Source organism: Rhinopithecus bieti, unplaced genomic scaffold (assembly GCF_001698545.2).
Source record: "Rhinopithecus bieti isolate Rb0 unplaced genomic scaffold, ASM169854v2 scaffold_37505, whole genome shotgun sequence".
NCBI classification, from domain to species: Eukaryota; Metazoa; Chordata; class Mammalia; order Primates; family Cercopithecidae; genus Rhinopithecus; species Rhinopithecus bieti.
In genome coordinates, this window is record NW_016815797.1 from 1,008,688 (window position 1) to 1,031,680 (window position 22,993).

Genomic DNA, 22,993 nt, shown 5'->3' on the forward strand with positions numbered 1-22,993 from the left:
TCTAGAGACATGCAGTTGTCTCAGCCACCAAGATACAGACCATTCCCATCACTTCTACTGTGTTCTCAATTAAATGTTCAGAAGGGGGAATCTGACCTCTCCCCTCAAAACAGTACTCTACAGTTAATTTTATATTTTGACCAGAATAATTTTTCTAAAAACACATTCCTTTTCATGTAATTTGTGTGTGGATAAAAACAGAATAACATAAAGGCACATGCTTTACAGTAAACCACCTCTCACCTTAAATCATCGTGCTGCCACTAACGGGCAGTTCCTGGGTGAGTTACCCGGCCTATCTGGACTTCCTTTGCCTCCTCCGTAGCATAGTGTAGCACCTGCATACACATTCCTCTAGTCTTGATCGTTTTGTCAGTGAGAGGGATTGGAAATGTGACTTTGTTCTAAAAGGCAGTGACAGTAGTCTGCCCTCATTTGCCATTTTGCTTTCATGCTTAATTTCTAGGATTTTATTATTTTTATAGAAGTAGAGGGTACAGGTGCAATTTTTTTACATCGATATGTTGTATAGTAGTAAAATCTGGGCTTTTAGTGTAACCATCACTTGAGTTTTTATTATGGAAATCTTGAAACATACACAGAAGAAAATATTATAATAGATTCTTTTTTTCACATCATCCAGCTGCATTAACTCTCAACGTTTTGGTAATCTCTCTTGTTTTCTTCCTCTGTACAGTACCACACATTTCTATTTTGGCTGGAGGATTTAGAAGCAAATCCTCAACCTCATGTCTTTCATGTATAAGTAATTCTAGCTGCATCTCTGACTGATAAGGACTTTTATTTTCAGTATAGCCACCGTGCCATTGTTATTTATATCCAATAAAGTCAGCAATTCCTTAATAATTACCTGATACCTGGTCCATTTTGATGGAAGGAAGCATTCTTGATAATACTGCTTAAGAGTTTTAGGAACTAGTCAAATATTGTTCATAATCATTTTAGGGTCAATTAACTGGTATGGTTACCCCACTGTTAGTAGATAATAAAAAGGTAACTTCTTGGTTTTGAATTGTAGTTTAGGGATTTTTTTTTTTTTTTTTTTTTTTTTTTCCGGAGATGGAGTCTCGCTCTGTCACCCAGGCTGGAGTGCAGTGGCAGGATCTCGGCTCACTGCAACTTCTGACTCCTGAGTTCAAGCGATTCTCCTGCTTTAGCCTCCTGACAGATCTCCTAACAGACCATGCCTTATACTTGTGTGTATTCTTTGTTAAATATGGGTGTTTGTCATTAACTCTAGAGTTATATCTCATATATCTATTCTGAATGCCATGCATGTTAATGTTATAGGTGATTCATTCTTTAAACTATAGCCTTTAACCCCATTTGGTAAACTTTTTTTTTTTTTTTGAGAGGGGTCTCCATGTGTTGCCCAGGCTGGAGTGCAACAGTGCGATCTTGGCTCACAGCAACCTCTGCCTCCCAGGTTCAAGCGATTCTCCTGCCTCAACCTCCCAAGTAGCTGGGATTATAGGCATCTGCCACCATGCCTGGCTGATTTTTTATATATTTAGTGGAGACAGGGTTTCGCCATGTTGGCCAGGCTGGTCTCGAACTTCTGACCTCAGGTGATCTGACCGCCTTGGCCTCCCAAAGTGCTGAGATTACAGGCGTGAGCCACCGTGCCCAGCCTTGGTAAACATTTTCTGAGAGGCCTTCCGTTGCACTTGTCTTCACCAGGCAAGGTAGTGTTTGATCTCCGCAGAGTCTGTGCACTTGTGCGTCATCATGTTGAACATCACTGGTTCTGGATGCATTCAGGAATGCTGCTTTTAGCTTAATGCACTGGATAAAGTTACTTGCTCCACACTCAGTGGTTCAAATTGCTACACTTAGGGGCTTTCCCTGTCCACCCACATGACACCACACCAGTCAGCCTCAGCACAGGGAGAGGTGAACACAGATCCAGGTGGAAGCATGTCAGCTTTCCAGCTTGTCTTGGAGTCAACCCAGAGTGTGGTTTCACCAACATAAGGCAGTCTCTTTAGTTTTGTATTTAGGCATCATAGCACAGTGATGAAGACTATAGACTCTGGAGCCATGCTGTTTGGTTTTGAATCCTAGCATTGCTGCTTCACAGCTGAGTTATTTCTTGGTACCTCGACTTTCCTATCTGTAAAATAGGAATGATTGCTAGTTTGTGCGAGGGGAACACCTGGTGAAAACCTAGAACATCTGTCTGCCTTCTTTGCAGGATCATTGTGAAGTGTTTTGTTTGTTTGTTTTTCATGTCTAAGAGCATTGTGAGGTTTAAGTGAGCATGTGTAAAGTGCTCAGAATACTGTCTCACATAGTGCTTTGCTAAGCATTTGCTCTAATTATTGTAAACAGTCTTCAAAATATATTCCTGAAGCATCATGGTATAAGCAATGCCAATTGAGACACAGTTTGCTAATTTGAAAAGTAAATACTTTTCAAAAGATCAGTGTTGCCATCCTTTGGGGTCTTCCTTGAGAGGGTGCAAATCCAAATGTACATCAAGCGTCATGTAATACTAACACACCATGCCTTATATTTGTGTGTATTTTGGTTTTTCAGATGTGCGTGCTGCTGTTATAAATCAAATTTGGTTTAGTTTTAAAAGATTCCTGTGTGGCTGCTCTGCCTGTGGAGTAGCCATTCTTTATTCCTTTGCTTTCTGAATTCCTTTCACTTAAAAAATTGAAGTATGTCGTCTGTCTTATTTAGTGGATACTCTGCTGCATATGGAGGTCTGGGAAATAATACTTGAGAAGACTGAGCTGGATGATCTAACCCCTGTCCAACTGTGGAGCTCTGATTCTCCGAATGGTCTTGAGTTACTTCAGTTTACAGGACAAAGCTGATGACATGTATATGTTACAATATAGAACAATTACCTTGGGAATCTGTTTCCTCATGCTCACACCCATACATAGACTGTTTTATTCTTCCCTCCCTTTTGCCTTTTTTCAGGATGACTATCGGATCTGTATGGACTTTAACATTATTCGGAAAGACTCACTCCCTGTTTGTCCTGTGGATGCTTCAGGCTGCTTCACCGCGGAGGTGACAGATTTCGCAGGACAGTATGTGAAGGTCTGTAATCCATATGGCATAGAAGGATGTCTGTTATTTCTGATTCGTCTCTATCATCATTTATACTTGTAATTTTAGGAAGTTGTTTTTATTTAGTTTTGTCATCACATAAAATCAGTAAAGATAGATGTTATCAGTTATGTTCAGAGGGTCTCGTATCTTTAGAGGAAGCTGAACTTTCACGGGGAGAGATTAGAAAAACTCCAGTTTATGCCTCATGAAGCAACTTTGTGACATTGGGGTAATCATTTCAGATCGAAAACTTTATGACCTTAAATGTTGTGGAATGTACTTGAAAATTACTTAGTTACTAAAAATAATAAATAATATTTGCTATTTATGTCTTTTATTCATAGCAGGGTATCAGATTCTAGTAATCTATTGTTCGTAGGTATCATAGTATGTTTTAATGGCTAAATTTTAATTTTTTTTTAATAGGATGCTGACAAAAGTATCATCAGGACTTTGAAGGAACAAGGCCGACTTCTGGTTGCCAGCACCTTCACTCACAGCTACCCTTTTTGCTGGAGGTCAGAAGAAACAAAGACTGTGTTGTAGCTAGAGCTTCCAGTCTGTGCTTACACTTACTATATGTGTGCATTCCATCATGTTTGTGGTGTTCATCTCATTTGTATCATTTAGAGTCGATTTGGGAAGCCGCCTTCTTAGTTCATTTTTAGGAGAGTTGGGTTTTTTGTTTGTTTTTTGTTGTTGTTTTCAGACAGGGTCTCACTCTGTCACCCAGGCTGGAATGCAGTGGCGCAGTCGTGGCTCACTGCACCCTCTGCCTCCCCAGCTTAAGCAATCCTCCCACCTCAGCTTCTGGAGTAGCTGGAACTATATAGGTGGTGCCATCACACCCAGCTCTTTTTTGCACTTCTCATAGAAATGAGGTTTCCCCGTGTTGTCCAGGCTGGTCTCAAACTCCTGGGCTCAAATGATCCTCCCACCTTGTCTTCCCAAAGTGCTGAGATTACAGGCATGAGCCACAGTGCCTGGTCTAGGAGAGTTTTATGAATGGCTAAAATTGTTCCTGTCCTAAGGAACTGTGTGAAAAAAATAGACCTGTACAAATCTGTTTTGTGTTGTGGCCACATTTTTTTTAGGATGAGAAACATCTCTAAAATTTTGTAACAGAATTTATTGAAAAATTTAATATGATTTTAATGTTTACTGTAATACGACGCTGTAAAAGTCTGGGTGAAAATGAAGTGTTCGGTTGTTCAAAATCATGTTTGGTTTCCACATTGCCTTTTCTTTGCTGAAGTTGAAGTTGACGTTGTTTCTTAGATAATTGTCACTAGCAGAACTTTTTTTTTTTCTAGTCTTGTTCTTGTATTAGTTTTTGCCTTTCCTACTATTATGGAAAGAGATGGCCAGTTTTGAAGTCTTAGATGTTTTTATCTATAATAAAAATGAAGATTAGCAGAAGGCCAAGTAAGTGATGATGCTGTGAATAAGACATGNNNNTGTGAAAAAAATAGACCTGTACAAATCTGTTTTGTGTTGTGGCCACATTTTTTTTAGGATGAGAAACATCTCTAAAATTTTGTAACAGAATTTATTGAAAAATTTAATATGATTTTAATGTTTACTGTAATACGACGCTGTAAAAGTCTGGGTGAAAATGAAGTGTTCGGTTGTTCAAAATCATGTTTGGTTTCCACATTGCCTTTTCTTTGCTGAAGTTGAAGTTGACGTTGTTTCTTAGATAATTGTCACTAGCAGAACTTTTTTTTTTTCTAGTCTTGTTCTTGTATTAGTTTTGCCTTTCCTACTATTATGGAAAGAGATGGCCAGTTTTGAAGTCTTAGATGTTTTTATCTATAATAAAAATGAAGATTAGCAGAAGGCCAAGTAAGTGATGATGCTGTGAATAAGACATGAAAAGGCAGTCTTACCCTAGTGCCTACTAGTGTCAGCCTGAACAGCTATGTCTGTGTTTCTCCTTCTCCAGATCAGACACTCCTCTGATTTACAAAGCAGTGCCCAGCTGGTTTGTGCGAGTGGAGAACATGGTGGACCAGCTCCTAAAGAACAATGACCTGTGCTACTGGTGAGCAGTAACATGTGTTTCTTCATAGTGTCTTTTGTCATGTGGTTAGTTAAGTGTGGTTAACACTTCCCCCAAGTTATAATTTTAATAACCATCTTTTATTGTGTATTATAATAGCTATCTTTTATTCTGTGTGTTTAGTAACACAAAGTAATTCAAATAATGTTACATAACAGAAGTAACATCCTTCTTGTGATAAAGTATGTAAGGGAGTATTTTTCTTTTTTTTTTTTTGAGATGGAGTCTCGCTCTGTCGCCCAGGCTGGAGTGCAGGGGCCGGATCTCAGCTCCCTGCAAGCTCCGCCTCCGGGGTTTACACCATTCTCCTGCCTCAGCCTCCTGAGTAGCTGGGACTACAGGCGCCCGCCACCTCGCCCGGCTAGTTTTTTGTATTTTTTAGTAGAGAGGGGTTTCACCGTATTAGCCAGGATGGTCTCGATCTCCTGAACTCATGATCCGCCCGTCTCGGCCTCCCAAAGTGCTGGGATTACAGGCTTGAGCCACCGCGCCCGGCCGTAAGGGAGTATTTTTCTTTTTAAACTCATTGGAAATGATAAACTACCATTTATTTGATTTATGGAATAAAATGACCTTGGAAAAATATGGCTGTACTGCCAGAGTTTGCTAGCCTTCAATAATAGTCATTTTCAGAGTAAACATTATTTTCAGATACCTGCAAAACCCATTTGTACTTACTCTCGTCAGTCCTGCAGTGGATGATGTACCCTGTGCTTGACTGTATGGATAAGCTCCAAGCACAGAAGCCTTTGCTTTCCACAGCTGATACGTGTCCTGCAGGTGATAGCCCAAGAGGTATCATTTCAACCTCTGGGTACAAAATGAAACAAGGTTTCAACCTATGTATTTCAGATGAATGTTTTCACTATGAGTTTTAAGAGTAATCACCACTCTTACTTCTCAGAAGGACCCAACTAGACTCTAGAAAACTATATTTGAGTTTAGGAGAATGGGGAGAATCTCGGGGCAGCAAAGGAAATAGTTATAAACTGTAGCTTTCTGATATTTCTTAGCAGAGTGGTCCTGATTTCTCAAAAGACAGCTTTTCATTTTTAGAGCTAGTAAGCTAATTAGTTGCCCTAATGTGTAAGTTACTAGATATAGAATATTAGTAAGATAGCCTCGAGGGGGTGCAGGCATATAAACTGATCTTTGAAGTACAGGGCAGTAACTGCAGTGCCCAAGAGAAGAAGGGGAGGTCTGGTAGCCTACCCTGACTCAGCCTTGTGCTTGAAAAGGATTTCTGCAAAGCTGAACCTCAAGGAATAAAGAGTACTGGGAGTGGGAGGGATGCAAGAGGATGGATGCAGAGGGGAGGAAGGCTTCGTGACAGAGGGCAGACAAAGCCAGTTAAGTGAGAAGGATTCTAGGGAACTTGCCTCATTGCCAGAGCCTGAAATTCAAGACCAAGCATGACCAGTGGAGACTGTAGAGACGGCTGCTAGAGCAGCTACCAGTCCCCTGGCCTGTTGGCCTTTGCTTAATGAGTTCAGTAAAACTGCTATGGTGAGGATAATGTGAAGACTAGAGTTGTATGGGATGAGGCTGGCTAGAGTTAGGGTGACTGGTTAGAGGTATGTGGCAGCCATACTCCAGTTGAAGAAGAGGACATGGGAGGCCTGTGTGCTGTGGGGTTATCTATTGGATGTAGGTCATTGATGGCAGCACAAACTGTTGTGTATGCTATGCTGTCCATTTAGAAGACGTTCTCTTTGCAGTGAATGCCACGTTTCCAGAGTGTTGGGTCCACAAAGCGTTATACAGAGACTCCTGTGAATATTATTTACATTTTGACTTTTTCCATGTTTGAATTACTGATGTTCTTACATGATTGGTTGTGTGATCTGTTTATTGCAGGGTCCCAGAGTTGGTACGAGAAAAACGGTTTGGAAATTGGCTGAAAGATGCACGTGACTGGGCAGTTTCCAGAAACAGATACTGGGGCACACCTATCCCACTGTGGGTCAGCGATGACTTTGAGGAGGTGAGGCGGGGGAGTATTTCCTTGTGTTGATTTTGCTAAAGCATTTTGTTCATGAAATCTGAATGTGGTTTAAAAGAATAGGGTTTTGTTTTTTTTTTTTCTTTGCCCCTTTCTTATTTCTCTTTTTTCCTCTTTATTGCTTTCTGTAATCATGACATAAGATAATCTGTTTTTAGGGTGTTTTACTTTTTTTCCTTGAATTTTGACTACAAGTTATAAAACTTTCCTCTGTAAAAATGAAAGGATACAGTTTTCTCAGGGAAATCTATACTTTAAATGTTTTTTTCTTGTGTTTCTCTGTCTTTTCTTCCCCCTGCATTGAGGTGTATTATTAGCTTATGGTTAAACTGACTTCTAGATGATGAAAAAAGAAAATTTGAAAAGAAATTTACCAAAGCATTATAGACTTTTAACTTCTAAAATCAAATGAATAAGAGGATGTGTGTGGATATATAGATGTATGCATATACTGTGTCCTCACTTAATGTCATGCAGAGGTTCTTGATAACTGTGACTTTAGGCCAGGCGTGATAGCTCCCACATGTAATCTCAGCACTTAGGGAGGCCAAGGCAGGAGGATCGCTTGAGGCCAGATATTTGAGACCAGCCTAGGCAACACAGTGAGGTGCCATCTCTACAAAAACATTTGTTAAATTAGCCAGGCATGGTGGTGCACACCAGTTAGTCCCAGCTACTGGGACCTCTCTGTGACGTTAGGTGAGGACTTACTGTACAGATAGATATCTGTGTTTGGCCTTCTGTCCAAAGCTGACAGCATTGTAGCAGTGACGAGCAGCAGCACCCTGGGGACCTTGGTGAATCTCCCATAGGGACCTGAAAGGCAGCAGTGAAGTAGCTGAATCAGAAGACTTTTCAGGACTGAACAGGAAGGGCAGAGAAAGAGGCCGCCAGTGTTTACTAGGAACAGAAGCTCCCTGGGTGAAAACCCACAGCAGCTGCTCCTGGTGTGGCCCTTATCAGATGATCCCTCCATTCTGAGTGCCCCAGCTAGCCCCATCTCTCAGCTCTTTACTTGGACATAATCCTAGCATCCTGTGGCTTTGTCTGATTGCTTTGGTTGGGTCCGAGCACAATATAGTCATGTGCCACATAATGTCATTCAGTCAATGGCAGACCGCATGTATGACAGTGGCCCCACAAGATTGTGATGCCGTATGGTTACTGTGCCTTTTCTGTGTTTCATAATGTTTGGAAATTCAAATACTTCCTGTTTTAGTCTGTCTAGTGTTGCTACAAAGGAATACCTGAGGCTGGATAATTTATAAAGAAAAATAGTTTACGTGGCTTATGATTCTGGATGACTGGAAAGTTCAAGACTAGACATCTGCATCTGGGGAGGACCTCAGGCTGCATCCACTTATGATGGAGGGCTGGACAGGAGCCAGAGTATGCAGAGATCACATGGCAAGAGAAGAAACGGGCGGTGGGGTGGGGGCAGGCTCTTTTTAACAGTCAGCTCTCACAGGAGCTAAGAGAGTGAGAACTAACTCATTGCATTAGTCTGTTCATGAGGTATCCACCCTGTGACCCAGACGCCTCCCATCGGGCCCCATCTGTCAATACTGCCACACTGGGGATTAAATTTCAACATGAGAGTGGCTGGGGACAAACCATATGAAAACCAGAGCACTTGCCATTGTGTTACAGTTGCCTGCAGAATTCAGTACAGCCGCATGCTATACAGGTTTGTAGCCTGGAAGTAATAGGCTCCACCATATAGCCTAGATGTGTTTTAGGCCGTCCCATCTAGGTTTATGTAAGTGTACTGTGATGTTTGCCTGATGAAATCACCCTAATAATGCTTTTCTCAGAATGTATTCCCACCACTAAGTACTGTATGACTATATAATTTAGCTCTAGCTTTTTCTTGGGAAGATTCTAGATTAATGAGCCAGATTCAGATGCCAGGAGGAAACTAAGATGCCTTAGAGAAATAATCTAAGATGTTTCACTGTGCCGGTTACGTTGACGATTTGCACATAATAAACCCTAATACCCATTGAGAGTATGGCTATGAATGTTTAAGATTCTCTGTAGGTAGGGACTCCCTCTGATACTGGGTGGAAACAAAGGAGCAGTGTCAACCCTGGCCTCTTCAGAGACTAAGACTAAGCTGCGTCTTTCATGAGAGAGAAGCCACATTAGTAAATACTATCCTTCAGCCCAGATTGGTGTGTTAATGTGCCTTTATAGAAAATCATGTCTCAGGCTGGGTGGCTCACGCCTGTGAGCCACTGAGCATAGGGCATGCTGCCACTCTCTGAGTGGCAATCCCAGCACTCTGAGAGGCTGAGGCCAGCTGATAGCTTGAGTCCAAGAGTTTGAGACCAGCCTGGGCAGCATGGCAAAACGCTGTCTCTACTAAAAATACAAAATATTAGCTGGGAGGGGTGGCGCCTGCCTGTAGCCCCAGCTACTTGGGAGGCTGAGGTGAGAAGATCACCTGAGCCCAGGAAGCTGAGGCTGCGGTGAGCTGTGATTGTGCCACTGCACTCCAGCCTGGGCAATGGGAGTGAGACCCTGTCTCAAAAAAAAGGAAAAGGAAAATATCAGTCTCTCAAACTAAACATGCATGCTACATAAATTAACTCAGTATGCTCTGTTTGGCTCTAAGGAGCTCCGCTGTTGAACTTTGTTTTTGACAGGTAGTATGCATTGGGTCAGTGGCAGAACTTGAAGAGCTGTCAGGAGCAAAGATCTCAGATCTCCACAGAGAGAGGTCAGTTTCTAAATGTTCGATTCACTTCAGTTTTATCATTCTCCTATTAAGACCTGGTCTCTAGCGGATTACAGAGACACACATGGAAGACTAGCTTGATGAATTACTTTGGTAATGACTTGTGTCATACTGCAGTATTGTGGCCTTTGTCTTGTGAAATGTGAGGTGAATGGTTCATAACCTTTCAGATGGAGATTCATGGCGCTCTCTGAAAGCCTTTGAGAATTGCTGATATTTCTGTTTGCAAATGTGTATAATGTCTTGTCGGGGTTTTGTGTAATTAGCAATTGAACTGCAAGTTCTGTTATGCTTACAGTTAATGGAAGTGGTTACTTTTCTGTTTGTTAGCGTTGACCACCTGACCATTCCTTCACGCTGTGGAAAGGGATCCTTGCACCGCGTCTCTGAAGTGTTTGACTGTTGGTTTGAGAGTGGCAGCATGCCCTATGCTCAGGTTCATTACCCGTTTGAAAACAAGAGGGAGTTTGAGGATGCTTTTCCTGCAGACTTCATTGCCGAGGGTATCGACCAAACCAGAGGATGGTATGCCCCCTCGTTCTTTTATCACATGTTTTACTGATTTTATTTTATTTAGGGAGTGTTTTACTAAGTCACTGCCATTTATCTACTGGGTGATGGAGAGTTTGTGGCAAGTAAGACAGGCTACATTCCTGCCCTCTCCCCCCAACCATCAAGCACGGACATTAAAGTGCCTTTTGAGTAGGAATCCCCCACTACAATAGAGCTGTAGTTTTACAATTTGAGTTATCTCGCTGGCGTTTTGGAATATATATGTTGTACTGGACGTTTAAATGATAAAAAACAATATGTGTTCTTAGCTTACGTCAGATCATTTACTCAAATGTTTAATGAGTACTGGCATAAAAGACAGTAGATTGGGTGCTAGAAATTTGAGAGATACTTGGCAGTATGCTCAGATACTGAGGCTAGCCTTATAAATCAACATTCTAAACAAATCCAGATTTTTAAAAATATACATATGGGGGAGGATTTGGGCATTGATATTTATCTGGTGCCTTATGTAAAGCAGTTCCTTAATTGGAAAAAGGTGAATTACTTTCTTTCCATGGATGGGCTTTGCTTGGCCCAGGTTTTATTTACTTTTTTTTTTTGAGACGGAATCTTGCATTCTGCCGAGGCAAGTGGTGTGATCTCGGCTCACTGCAACCTCCACCTCCTGGGTTCAAGCAATTCTTCTGCCTCACCCTCCCCGAAGTAGCTGGGTCTACAAGCATGGACCACCACGCCCAGCTAATTTTTGTAGTTTTAGTAGAGACGGGATTTCACCATGTTGGCCAGGCTGGTCTCGAACTCCTGACCTCAAGTGACCCACCCGTCTTAGCCTCCTAAAGTGCTGGGATTACAGGCATGAGCCATTGCGCCCAGCCCAGGTTTTAATTATATATTCATAGTAATGTTTCTGCAGGGGTATGTTTAAGGAATTGTTGGTGTCATTTTTTCTCTTTGACAACTTTGGGTAATCATTGAGTTCAAGTCTTCATGTCCTGGAATGTGCTGTCTTCAGATTCCAGTCCTTTTTATCTATAGGAACAGCTACCCAGAGCAAATTCTGTTTCTAGAAAGGGCTAGATGCCTTACCAATGAGCTTGTTCCTTTGAGGAATAGCAAAGTCTGTTAGCTGGTAACAGTCCTCTTGTGGGTCCTGTGTCCTTGCTGCCTGCCTCCTCCATCCCTGAGGCCTGGGCTGCCTCTCCTGGGCACCAGGGCTCCTCCCAACTCTCCTTTAGAACTGGGAGGGATATCTGGAGCGGTGTTTATGTTCACCGTGGGGTCTGGTCTCCTCAGCTCATGTCCCTCGATGTTCTCAGGGTGCAGGACTAGGTCAGAGAAACAAAAGAGCATCACCCCCGGGAAAGTGGTCGGGGACACGAGTTCATTTGGGGAACAAGTTAGCTAGCGCATAAATGAGGTGCACAGCATTTTATAGAATAAAAGCATTTTCTAGTCTGCCTCATCACTTTTGGATGAGAGTGCATTTTGCATCTTTTGTCATCAAATTGTCTTTTCCATATGATCTTGTGCCAAATCCAACACCCATCCCTCATTTTCAGCTAGGTGCTTCTGGGTGGTCCTGAGAGGCCACCCAGTGCTGCCGTGTGGCTCTCCACACAGACTTCCTAGGAGACCTGGTATCGGAGAAATGGTCAGTAAATCATTCCAGACCTTTATTTGGATGTTTTTTTCAAATCATAGACAGTAATTTGATTGGTCTCTGGTGGGTCTTGTGTCTCCGTTTTTTTTTCAGTAACCAGGGTTAAGAATCACTGCTTTAAGTGATTTTTTTTTTTTTTTTTTTTTTTTNGTGCACAGCATTTTATAGAATAAAAGCATTTTCTAGTCTGCCTCATCACTTTTGGATGAGAGTGCATTTTGCATCTTTTGTCATCAAATTGTCTTTTCCATATGATCTTGTGCCAAATCCAACACCCATCCCTCATTTTCAGCTAGGTGCTTCTGGGTGGTCCTGAGAGGCCACCCAGTGCTGCCGTGTGGCTCTCCACACAGACTTCCTAGGAGACCTGGTATCGGAGAAATGGTCAGTAAATCATTCCAGACCTTTATTTGGATGTTTTTTTCAAATCATAGACAGTAATTTGATTGGTCTCTGGTGGGTCTTGTGTCTCCGTTTTTTTTTTAGGGAACCACGGTTAAAAAACCTTCTTTAAATGATTTTTTTTTTTTTTTTTTTTTTTTTTTTTTAATTGAGGCGGAGTCTCGCTCTGTCACCCAGTCTGGAGTGCAGTGGCCGGATCTCAGCTCACTGCAAGCTCCGCCTCCCGGGTTCACGCCATTCTCCTGCCTCAGCCTCCCGAGTAGCTGGGACTACAGGCGCCCGCCACCTCGCCCGGCTAGTTTTTTGTATTTTAGTAGAGACGGGGTTTCACCGTATTAGCCAGGATGGTCTCGATCTCCTGACCTCGTGATCCGCCCGTCTCGGCCTCCCAAAGTGCTGGGATTACAGGCTTGAGCCACCGCGCCCGGCCTTAAGTGATTATGAAGAAGTAAGACTTATTTTCAAAAATAGAAATTGAGTTCAATGAATAAGTACAGTTTCTTTCTTATGCTTGGACTTCGTTTCTATTTTTATTGAACCGTTTGGGTTTTTTTTTTTTTCAGGTTTTATACCCTGCTGGTGCTGTCCACGGCCCTCTTTGGACAACCGCCTTTCAAGAACGTAATTGTGAATGGGCTCGTCCTGGCAAGGTAGGTCAACTTTGTTGTAGTGACAGGTGGAGCTATGTCTCCACTGTTTCTTAGGAAGGAGTGTGTGCGAGCGGTCAACTTTGTTGTAGTGATAGGTGGCGATTTGTCTCCACTGTTTCTCAAGAAGGAGTGTGTGAGAGCTAAGCCTGATGGAGGAGGAGGAAGGGGAGGACTTTCAGATTGTGCTATTACTAGTCACAATGCTACTAGTGATATTACTAGTCATAAAATAGCATTTACTGAACTGATTATTTTATGAAGTACTTTTGTTTATGGATCTTGTTTAATCTGTACATCGGTCCTTTCATGTAGGTTTTGTTGTCCTTTTTTTTAACACATGAGGAAGCTTATGAGTTCTAGAGACCACAGGTGCCCAGGATCAAAGCTAGTGACAGCCACACTAGGCTTGACCCAGGTGCTCTGCCACCAGATCCCATTCTTCCCCTCATCTGAAACTTCCTCCCAGTGGGCATTGTCTCCTGCTTTTTGATTTTATAAGGAAGTCTCATTTTTCCTTTACTTTATTACCTCTAGTCATTAAGAATAAAATAAACATAAATAAAATTTTAAATGAAATCTTTACCCACACAGAAATCCTGCTTTTATGCTGTGTGAGGAGAAAGAGGATGTCACCTAACATTTTGTGCATCCTTATTTTTTTTGTGCATCCTTATTTTGCCAGGCCCCACTGTGTGCATTTTCACATTTTAACTCATTTTTCACATTTTAACTCATCTCCAGAACCATTTGGATGGGTCCTATAATTATCCCATTGTAACCTTTGAGGAATCTGAGGGACAGGAAAAAGCAGCTTGCCAAAGGACACACAGCAAATAAGTGGTAAATGCAAATTTTGAACCCAGGCAGTCTGCCTCTGTAGTATGTGTGCTGCCTTTTTTTTTTTTTTTTAATTGAAAATTGTTTTGAGGGCCGGGTGTCATGGCTCTCGCTTGTAATCCCAGCACTTTGGGAGGCCACGGTGGGCGGATCATATGAGGTCAGGAATTGGAGACCAGCCTGGCCAACTTGGTAAAACCCCCGTCTCTACTAAAAATATAAAATTAATGGGTGCAGTGGCACACACCTGTATCCCCAGCTACTGCAGGCTGAGGCACAAGAATCGCTTGAACCTGGGAGGCAGAGATTGGAGTGAGCCAAGATCACGCCAGTACACTCTAGCCTGGGTGATAGAGTGAGGCTCCATCTCAAAAAAAAAAAAAAAAGGAAAATTGTATTGAGATCATTGTAGATTTGCATGCAATCATGAAAAATAATAGAGATCCCTTAAATTCTTTGCCCAGTTTCCCCCAGTGGTCACATATTTTGCAAAACTATGGTACATATCACAACCAGGATATTGATACAGCCCACCAGTCTTATTCAGATTTCCCTACTTTTACATATACTTTCTTGCTTATGCACATTAACGTATATACAGCTATCACATGTGTAGGGTCTTATATCCACCAGCATGGTCAAGTTACTGAATGAATTCAACATCAAAGTCTCACTTCCTGCATTGCCTTCCCCTCTTACCTTCCCACTGTCATCCCCAATCCCGGGCAACCACTGTTTTTTTCTGCATCTCTAATTTTGTCGTTTCCAGAATGTTATATAAATAGAATTATACAGTAAGTAACTTGGGAGGATTGGCTTTTCTTTCTTTTTTTTGAGCAGAGTCTCACTCTTGTCACTCAGGCTGGAATGCAGTGGCATGATCTCGGCTCACTGCAACCTCCACCTCCTGGGCTCAAGTGATTCTCCCATTTCAGCCTCCCAAGTAGCTGGGACCACAGGCATGAACCACTACACCCAGCTAATATTTTGTATTTTTGGTAGAGACAAGGTTTCACCATGTTGGCAGACTGGTCCCGAGCTCTTGAGCTCAGGTGATCCACCTACCTCGGCCTCCCAAAGTGCTGTGATTACAGGCATGAGCCACTGCACCCGGCTGGCTTTTGTTCAATCCACATAATTCCATTGAGATTTCAGATGTCTGCACATACTAATAGTTCATTCCTTTCCGTGGATAAATAGCATTCTGTATTATGGATATGCCTTGCTTTGTTTGATCATCTACCTCTTGAAGGACATCTGGGTTGCTTCTAATGTTTGGCAATTGTGAATAAAGCTGTTGTGAGCAATTGTTCATAGGTTTTTATGATAATGTAAGTTTTCATTTCTCTGGGATATATTCTAACACATCTTTCTTCTTCAGTCTACCCCGAAGCTTCCTCATGGACTTACTATGATATTCAAAAAGAAGTTTGCAAATATTAACAAAGTATCTTACCATTGTACCTTAACACTGTTTGTTTGTTTGTTTTTGGAGACAGAGTCTTGCTCTGCTGCCCAGGCTAGAGTGCAGTGGTGCCATCTTGGCTCACTGCAGTCTGCCTCCCGGGTTCAGGCAATTCTCCTGCCTCAACCTCCCCAGTAGTGGGGATTACAAGTGTGCGCCACCATGCCCAGCTAATTTTTGTATTTTTAGTAGAGACAGGCTTTCACCATTTGGCCAGAATGGTCTCGAACTCCTGACTTCAGGTGATCCGCCCACCTCGGCCTCCCAAAGTGCTGGAATTACAGGTGTGAGCCACCACGTCCGGCCTGTTAGCACTAACTTCTGTCTAAGTTACTCCTTCCCATTTCCTTTTGTATATTCGTGTTTGCAGATGATTTGTGTCCTTATATCAAGATCGTATGTGATACTGACTTACTTAATTGGCATCTCCCTTTTGTTTTACAAGTGATGGCCAAAAAATGAGCAAACGGAAAAAGAATTATCCAGATCCAGTTTCCATCATCCAGAAGTATGGTGCTGATGCCCTCAGGTACAAACCAGTGCTTTGCCTTCTGTGTATCTGTTGTTTTTTTATGTAAGCATCTCCTATACTGTTAGTCATTATTCTTAGATTTGGTTTATAGTTAGGTTTTTAGCAACATATCTCTGTTATTTGGGTGTTGTGTTGGTATGGCTGTTGATTTTAAACCCCCAAAATAGTTTTCTAAATAATAAAGCCATTTTTAAACTAGAGGTCTATTTGAGGAAGAGGACCTGTGTTGGGTGTTGTTGAGTTGTCCGAGTCCTCCCCAGGCTAGATGCTGATTGCCTCTGCCTTACTTTCTTTCTAGGTTCCCTGTGTTGTGGATATTAGAATTCTCTTTCATCATTTATTTTACTTTTGTGCTTACAGAGCCATATGAGATGTATCTATGCTAGAGGTAATAAAAAACTAATATTAAAAGGCTTTTGGAGAAATTTGAGCCACTGCTTGAGGTAGCTATAATCATGAAATCACACAGTGTTCAACTTGAAAGGGACCTAGAGATCTTGTTCAGCATCCTTATGTCCTAGGCATGAGACCAATGCCCAGGCCTGTGACTCAGCACTTTCACACAGTACCTGTGTTGCCCAGGAGCCATTAGTGGAGTTCACCCCCAACTCTCCACTGTCTGTTAGACTCACCCTTGGCACTGCTGGCCATTTGGGCTAGGTAATTCTTTGTGGTGGTAATTCTTTGTAGGATGTTTAGCAGTATCCCTAAGCTCTGGCCACTAGATGTCAAGACTGTGCTGTGTGAAGGCGCCTCCTTGTGAGCCCCTGTCTCTGCAAGCAGTGGATGTGCAGGTCGTGTCCATGGGAGGGAATCAGTGGCTCTTGACAAGGACCAGGCCAGCCTTCCTCTTAGTGCTGGTGTACCCCATTGGTCCTGCAGTGAGAGTGGCATAAGATGCATTTGTGTGCTATACAGTGCCATATTTTGGTGTCAGATTATATACACCTTTTATAATTTGGTAGGTCTCTTACAGAAAGAGTGAGTTTTGTGAGTTTTAAATTGACCACTCAAAGAGTATTTATAGTTTCCCCCTTTTGTAGAAAATAGGACTGATTTTCATCTTGCTCTCTCAATATGTCAAGTAGTAATAATTGGTTTACTGTCTAAGTACCTTTTCTGTCTGATTTTTCTCCCTCTTCCAGATTATATCTGATTAACTCCCCTGTGGTGAGAGCAGAAAACCTCCGCTTTAAAGAAGAGGGTGTGCGGGACGTCCTTAAGGATGTACTGCTCCCATGGTACAATGCCTATCGCTTCTTAATCCAGAACGTTCTGAGGCTCCAGAAGGTACGGGCTGTACAGGGCTGTGCATATACCTGCCATGTCTCCATAGCGCTCCCTTCATCAAGCTGTGAGAGACTTCAAGGCTGCTGTTCTCTGCTGCCTGATGGTGGGGTAACTTAGAGCCATGGGGAGGTCATACATGCAGGTGCGGAAGGGATCTAGGGTCCAGGCTATGCCGAGACCATGGGTCCTAGCCCGCAAAAGAATTATGTCATATAGTTGTTTAGTCAACCAGTTTTTTAAGGCAGAGTCTCAGTCTTGTCACCCAGACTGGATCACAGTAGCGCGATCTCAGCTCACTGCAACCTCTGCCTCCTGGGTTCAGGCACTGCCTCAGCCTCCCCAGTAGCCTGGCTAATTTTTTTTTGTATTTTTAGTGGAGACTTGGTTTCATCATGTTGGCCAGACTGGTCTCGAACTCCAGACCTCAGGTGATCCACCCTTCTTGGCCTCCCAAAAAGGCTGGGATTACAGGCATGAGCCACCGCACCCAACCTAGTCAGCCAGTTCTTGGTACCAGAAACACCATGTTGGGTGAGACACCCCTCCCTTTATGGAACCAGTGGAGTGGGAATTGGGAGAGATAGTAAAGAGTCAGCTACTTTTAGAGAGACCACCCAGTGAAGGCGGAGTCACAGACTAGCTAGGGCTGGCCACTTGAGATGGTTGGTCAGAGAAGTCCCCTCAGTGGGGTGGCATTTGGGCTAATCTGAGAGTGATTGCAGTTCTTGATGGAGTTTTCAGTGAGTTGTTAGGGTCACAAATAACAGTCGTGATATATGTGGAAGTGTACTTCAAGGGCAGTTACCTCCACGTGCGGGATTACTTTCTCACCTCAGAAGCCCTTGCTCTAGAGCCACCTTCCATGCCCCACAACTGACCACTGTCAGGGGCCATCATCACCTTCATTGCACATGCTCCTGTGTGGGCTTTCAAGACCTGATTTGGGGTCGGGGATCCGATACTGCACATCTGATCTCCAGCACCTTACAAGTAAAATTGCTTGTAAGTAAATAACTGTTGAATGAAAGTGAGATGTTATTCCTGCTTGAGCAGTTCAAAAAGCTGGTTGGAAAAATGAACTTGTGTTATCCCACTCTAGCAGCAGGTCACTTCCTTCTCCTCTCCTTGGTCTCTGGTTGTTCTGCTAAAGAGGACACATGTTCACCTGAGGCTCTCAGAGTAGCCTTTCCCCAGGAATTGAGAAGGGCAGAAATCTTCCCCAGGGTCCCAGCTTTCCTCCTCTCTGCAGCCCTGCCACCTTTCCTGCATGTGGTTCTCTGCCAAGTAGGGCCAACAGTCCTTGGGCAGGTGCACTCTGCAGGCCTCCACTGATGTGAGGTCAAAGCTCCCTACAGCCAGGGCCCATCTGAACATACCAGCAAGACACAGACTCCATGATCGGGGCTTAAACCCAGAGGAAGAGTCACATCATCACTGCCCTGCCAGCCTGGTTGTGGTGCTGCCAGAGAAACAAAGCAGGACACGAGTTCTGTTTGTGGAGCAAGGACTTAAGATCAAGGAGGATTTTGCAAAGCAAAAAGAGTGGGATAGAACATTCTGGGTAAAATGAACAGCCTTAGCATGGAAATTATTTCCCAGTACTCATTTTCAGTTTGTGGACAATCATTCAATCCTAGACAGGTTTACTGTCCTTCCTTCCTGAGGTTTAAAGTAACAACCCTACACTTTCTGACAAGATTTTAGAGTATCTCTCAATTCATAATTACTCTTTGGTGCAGAGAAGTAATGTTTTCCTAAACTGTCTTCACTTTACTCAAAAACATGATTAATTAATTGAGGGGTTAATGTCCCACATTGGTGCTTATCTTGAAAATATTGCTAAAAATCAGAACTTCACGTTGCCAGTAGGGTCCGGGATTTTTTTCTTTTTAAGTGATTTAAGAAGTTTATTTCCTCATAGTAACTTTCTTCCCGAGTGTGCAAGTGTTTCATTAATTGTTCATTCCTAGGAGGAAGAAATAGAATTTCTCTACAATGAGAACACAGTTAGAGAAAGCCCCAACATTACAGACCGGTGGATCCTGTCCTTCATGCAGTCTCTCATTGGCTTCTTTGAAACTGAAATGGCAGGTGAGTCTCTCTTGGTCTGTCCTCCCAGGAATAAGGACTATTCTCGTTGTAACTGCCCTTTTGATATTTAATAGTGGAAATATTGAGAGATACAGAAAATTAAGCGTTTCCTTTTACCTCTCATATAGTTTTGTTAAGGCTTGTTAATTGTCATGATGTCTTTGTTTCAAGGCCTTGGGGACTTCTGCCCTGGTGTGGTGGCTCACACCTGTAATCCCTAGTACTTTGGGAGGCCAAGGCAGGCAGGTCACCTGAGGTCAGGAGTTTGAGACCAGCCTGGTCAACATGGCGAAACCCCATGTCTACTGAAAATTTATTTTAAAAAAAAGTTAGCTGGCCATGGAGGCAAGTGCCTGTAATCCCAGCTACTCAGGAGGCTGAGGCAGGAGAATTGCTTGAACCATGTGGGAGGCGGAGGCTGCAGTAAGTTGAGATTGCACCACTGCCTAAGCAACAAGAGTGAAACTCCATCTTTAAAAAAAAAAAAAAAAAAAGCCCTGGGGAATTCTGTGTTTAGGGGGTGTCCTGGCGGTCTCAACACTCCACAGAAGAGCTTTGGAGCTGGATAGCCATGGGTTCAGAGCCCAGCTCTACCACTTGTTCCCAATCCAGAGAGTTGCCTAAAGTCTGACCATCAATTTCCTTTTTTTTTTTAATGGATAGATAGTAGATATATATGTTTATGGGATACAGGAGATATTTTTATATTTTGTATGCACAGTGTGTAATAATCACATCAGGGTAAATGGGATATCCATCACCTCAAGCATTTATCATATCTTTGTGTTGCAAACATCCCAATTATGCCCTTCTAGTTGTTTTTAAATGTACAAGAAATTATTGTTGACTGTAATCACCCCATTGTGCCATCAGATGCCACTCTTACTCATTCTGTCTTGACCGTCAGTTTCTTTATCTGCAGAATACCCAGTAGTGTTTGTAAGGCTTGAGTAGAGACGATTTCCATAAAGTAGCTGGCAGATAATAGGTACTCAATAAATAATACTTGTTATTAATGCATTTATAACTCATTTTTAGGTCTATTTTCATTACTAAATAGTCCCCTTCTTTTCCAGAAAAATTAGAAAAGTCAGAAGAGCAATAATGAAATGGACATTTTGCTGTATTTCTATTAACTAACAACAGTGAGTTTGTTGGGTAATTTTACAGAGATTCAAAAAGCACGTTGCGTTGGCTTCCTTAAGGTTTGAGATAGTCACAGCCGTAGGTCCAGGTGAGAAATCTGGGACACCTCAGACGATCAGTTGAAGTGGGTGGGCAGAGGCCCTGGGTCACAAAGAGGGCCAAAGAGGGCAAGGCAAATCCACCCTCATAGGGCTCTGCGGTTCCTGCTGCTGTTGGACAGGAGCAGTGGCTGCCACAGACCTGGGTTTCACCGTTAGCCTAGATACGGTCACATGCTGCTCCCTGGAATGGGCGGTGCTGCCCCACTTAGCACAAAAGGACTGCTAAAGGATTTATCCTCCTTGTTAAACATGTGGAAGGATCACGACAGTCCAGCTGTTGCTCAAATAGACATAGATGAAGATGGAAGTGAGTGAGGCTAATTGCTGCCCTGGCGAGGGCACTGGGAGCCCAGCACACTCTCCCCAGATATGCTCACACCTGTGTCTGCTTTTCCCTCCTGAGTGATACGAGTGGGTGGGAAACGTAGGGATTGTTGCCCAAGCCCCTTCAATATTTGGGCACCAGCTGCCATGAACTCCTGTGAAGCTGGATCTGGAGAGTGTGCATCCTGGCTGGAGCCTGGTCTGCCTGAAAAGTAGAGGTCGGCAGCCATGTTTTGTGGGTCGTGTTTAAGTCCCGGCTCTGCCAGCCTGTCAGCTTCATGTCCTCCACTCCCTCAGCAGCACTGTGGGTGTGAGAGGACCTGCCTCACAGGGTGGTGGTGGCCTGGGTAGTGGCTGCTGCTGTTGCCCCCATGTGTTGTGTGTTTATTCTTTGTATGTGGGGTTCATTTACTCCCTCAGAGTTGAAACCAGAACATAGGAATGCTGAGCTTCCTGGAAGACAAAAAGTGCCATGAACCCTAGAAATCATTTAGACAGGACTCAGTTACTGAAATCACCTGTCAAAGAAAGTGTGACCAACTAACGACTCTGGCCTGGAGCTCAGCCCACTGGCCCCTGAATTCTGGTCTTTGTGAAAGCAGCAGAGAGCAGCTCTGCGCGTTGCGACTTCTCCTCTCTTAATCTAGACCAGAAGCCTCATTAACTCTCCCTGGACTCTTTGCATTATTATAAGTTGTATTTGTTTCTAAGTGTTGGTCTTACTCTTTTTGTTTTTGGTGTTTGTTTTTATGCAACAAAGAGTATTAATTAAAGGGGAGGTGAATGAGAATCCTTAAAATAAGCCTTGCCTCAGACACAATTGGCTAAACACCCTTTCTTTCCTACTTGATCTCTGAGTTTCTCAGGGAACCCTTCAGATCCTCGTAATTCCTCAAGACCTTCACTCCCTCTGTTGCTGTTTTTACTCAACTGTTTTAATGTTTAGAAGGCCAGTTCTATTTTATTCATAGCCTGTGTCAGAGTTTCTCAACTGCAGCACTGTGGACAGTTTGGGCCAGATCATCCTCTGTGGTGGGGCTGTGTTGTGCATTATAACTGAGGAGCATCCCTGGGGTTCACCCATTAGATTCCAGTAGCACCATGCTACCCTCCAAGTTGTGACAAGGAAACTTTCTCCAAACATTGACAAATGTTTCCCGCAGGGCAAAATTGCTATTGTTTGAGAATCACTGGCCTATGCTGTGCCTCTCAGCATCTGATTTGTGCTTTTTGACTTTTAGTTGAAGTACAGTGTAATACAATGGAAAGAAGTTGGGCATTGTTGATGCTGTCAAATTGCACAACTCCATGTAGATGGCACTTCTACGGTTGTGTAGTGGGCAGCCTTGGACTTTGATCCACACATACTGGAATTTTTGCCTTTTCTCACTGACCAGTGGGAATTTGCATGTGACTCGCATGGTGGCTTTTTGTGTGCACCCCTAAACACCCTGACTGCCGTGTAGCACATCCTCAACAAACAGTCATTATGTGATTGCTTCATTTTGGTTCTTTTCTCCTTAGTAAGTGGAGGCCCTTGGATGGAAGGAGCTGCCCATTCTTTGTTGTATCCAGCCCTCTCCCCACCCCAGATGCCTAGTAACCCACTTGCTGCCTGATTGACTTGTCTGTCTTTTAGCTTATAGGCTTTATACTGTGGTGCCTCGCCTGGTCAAGTTTGTAGATATTCTGACCAATTGGTATGTTAGAATGAACCGCAGAAGATTAAAGGTAAGTGCAGACTGCTGTTGGGAAAAGTAAAAAGTGTATGAAGTTTGAAAGTAGAAGAAATATGAGAATAGCCAGAAGGGAGAGGAACATTTTCAGATGCTCTCAGTTTTTGAAGCTTTGTTTTTCTTTTCCTTTTGCATTGCATTTTAACTATATTTGTCGTTTGAGGAATAGGGATCTATAAGTTCTAAAAGTCATTTGCATTATTTTCACAACACAATTATGTACATGTTATATTGGAGGGAGAATGTCAGGGCACAAACAGGACTACACCAAGCAGACCTCTTAAAATTCAAAATAAAATCGGCCGGGCGTGGTGGCTCAAGCCTGTAATCCCAGCACTTTGGGAGGCCG

The 22,993-nt window shown here is 43.0% G+C and overlaps 1 protein-coding gene across 2 annotated transcripts in view; it reads left to right on the forward strand.

Annotated features, from left to right (window-relative positions):
• Positions 1-22,899, forward strand: part of IARS1 (isoleucyl-tRNA synthetase 1) — a 43,765-nt gene extending 20,866 nt beyond the window's left edge. Inside the window, exons 11-21 of one of the 2 annotated variants that reach the window (XM_017853704.1) lie at positions 2,956-3,078; positions 3,517-3,608; positions 5,036-5,134; positions 7,010-7,136; positions 9,803-9,876; positions 10,225-10,419; positions 13,036-13,122; positions 15,870-15,953; positions 17,102-17,246; positions 19,217-19,337; positions 22,548-22,897. In XM_017853704.1, the coding sequence (XP_017709193.1) occupies positions 2,956-3,078; positions 3,517-3,608; positions 5,036-5,134; positions 7,010-7,136; positions 9,803-9,876; positions 10,225-10,419; positions 13,036-13,122; positions 15,870-15,953; positions 17,102-17,246; positions 19,217-19,337; positions 22,548-22,669 (1,269 nt within the window). In that variant the 3' untranslated portion in view covers positions 22,670-22,897. Of the gene's footprint in view, positions 1-2,955; positions 3,079-3,516; positions 3,609-5,035; positions 5,135-7,009; positions 7,137-9,802; positions 9,877-10,224; positions 10,420-13,035; positions 13,123-15,869; positions 15,954-17,101; positions 17,247-19,216; positions 19,338-22,547 lie in introns of both variants that reach the window. The other variant, XM_017853705.1, reaches the window with a different exon arrangement.
• Positions 22,900-22,993: the final 94 nt, after the last annotated feature.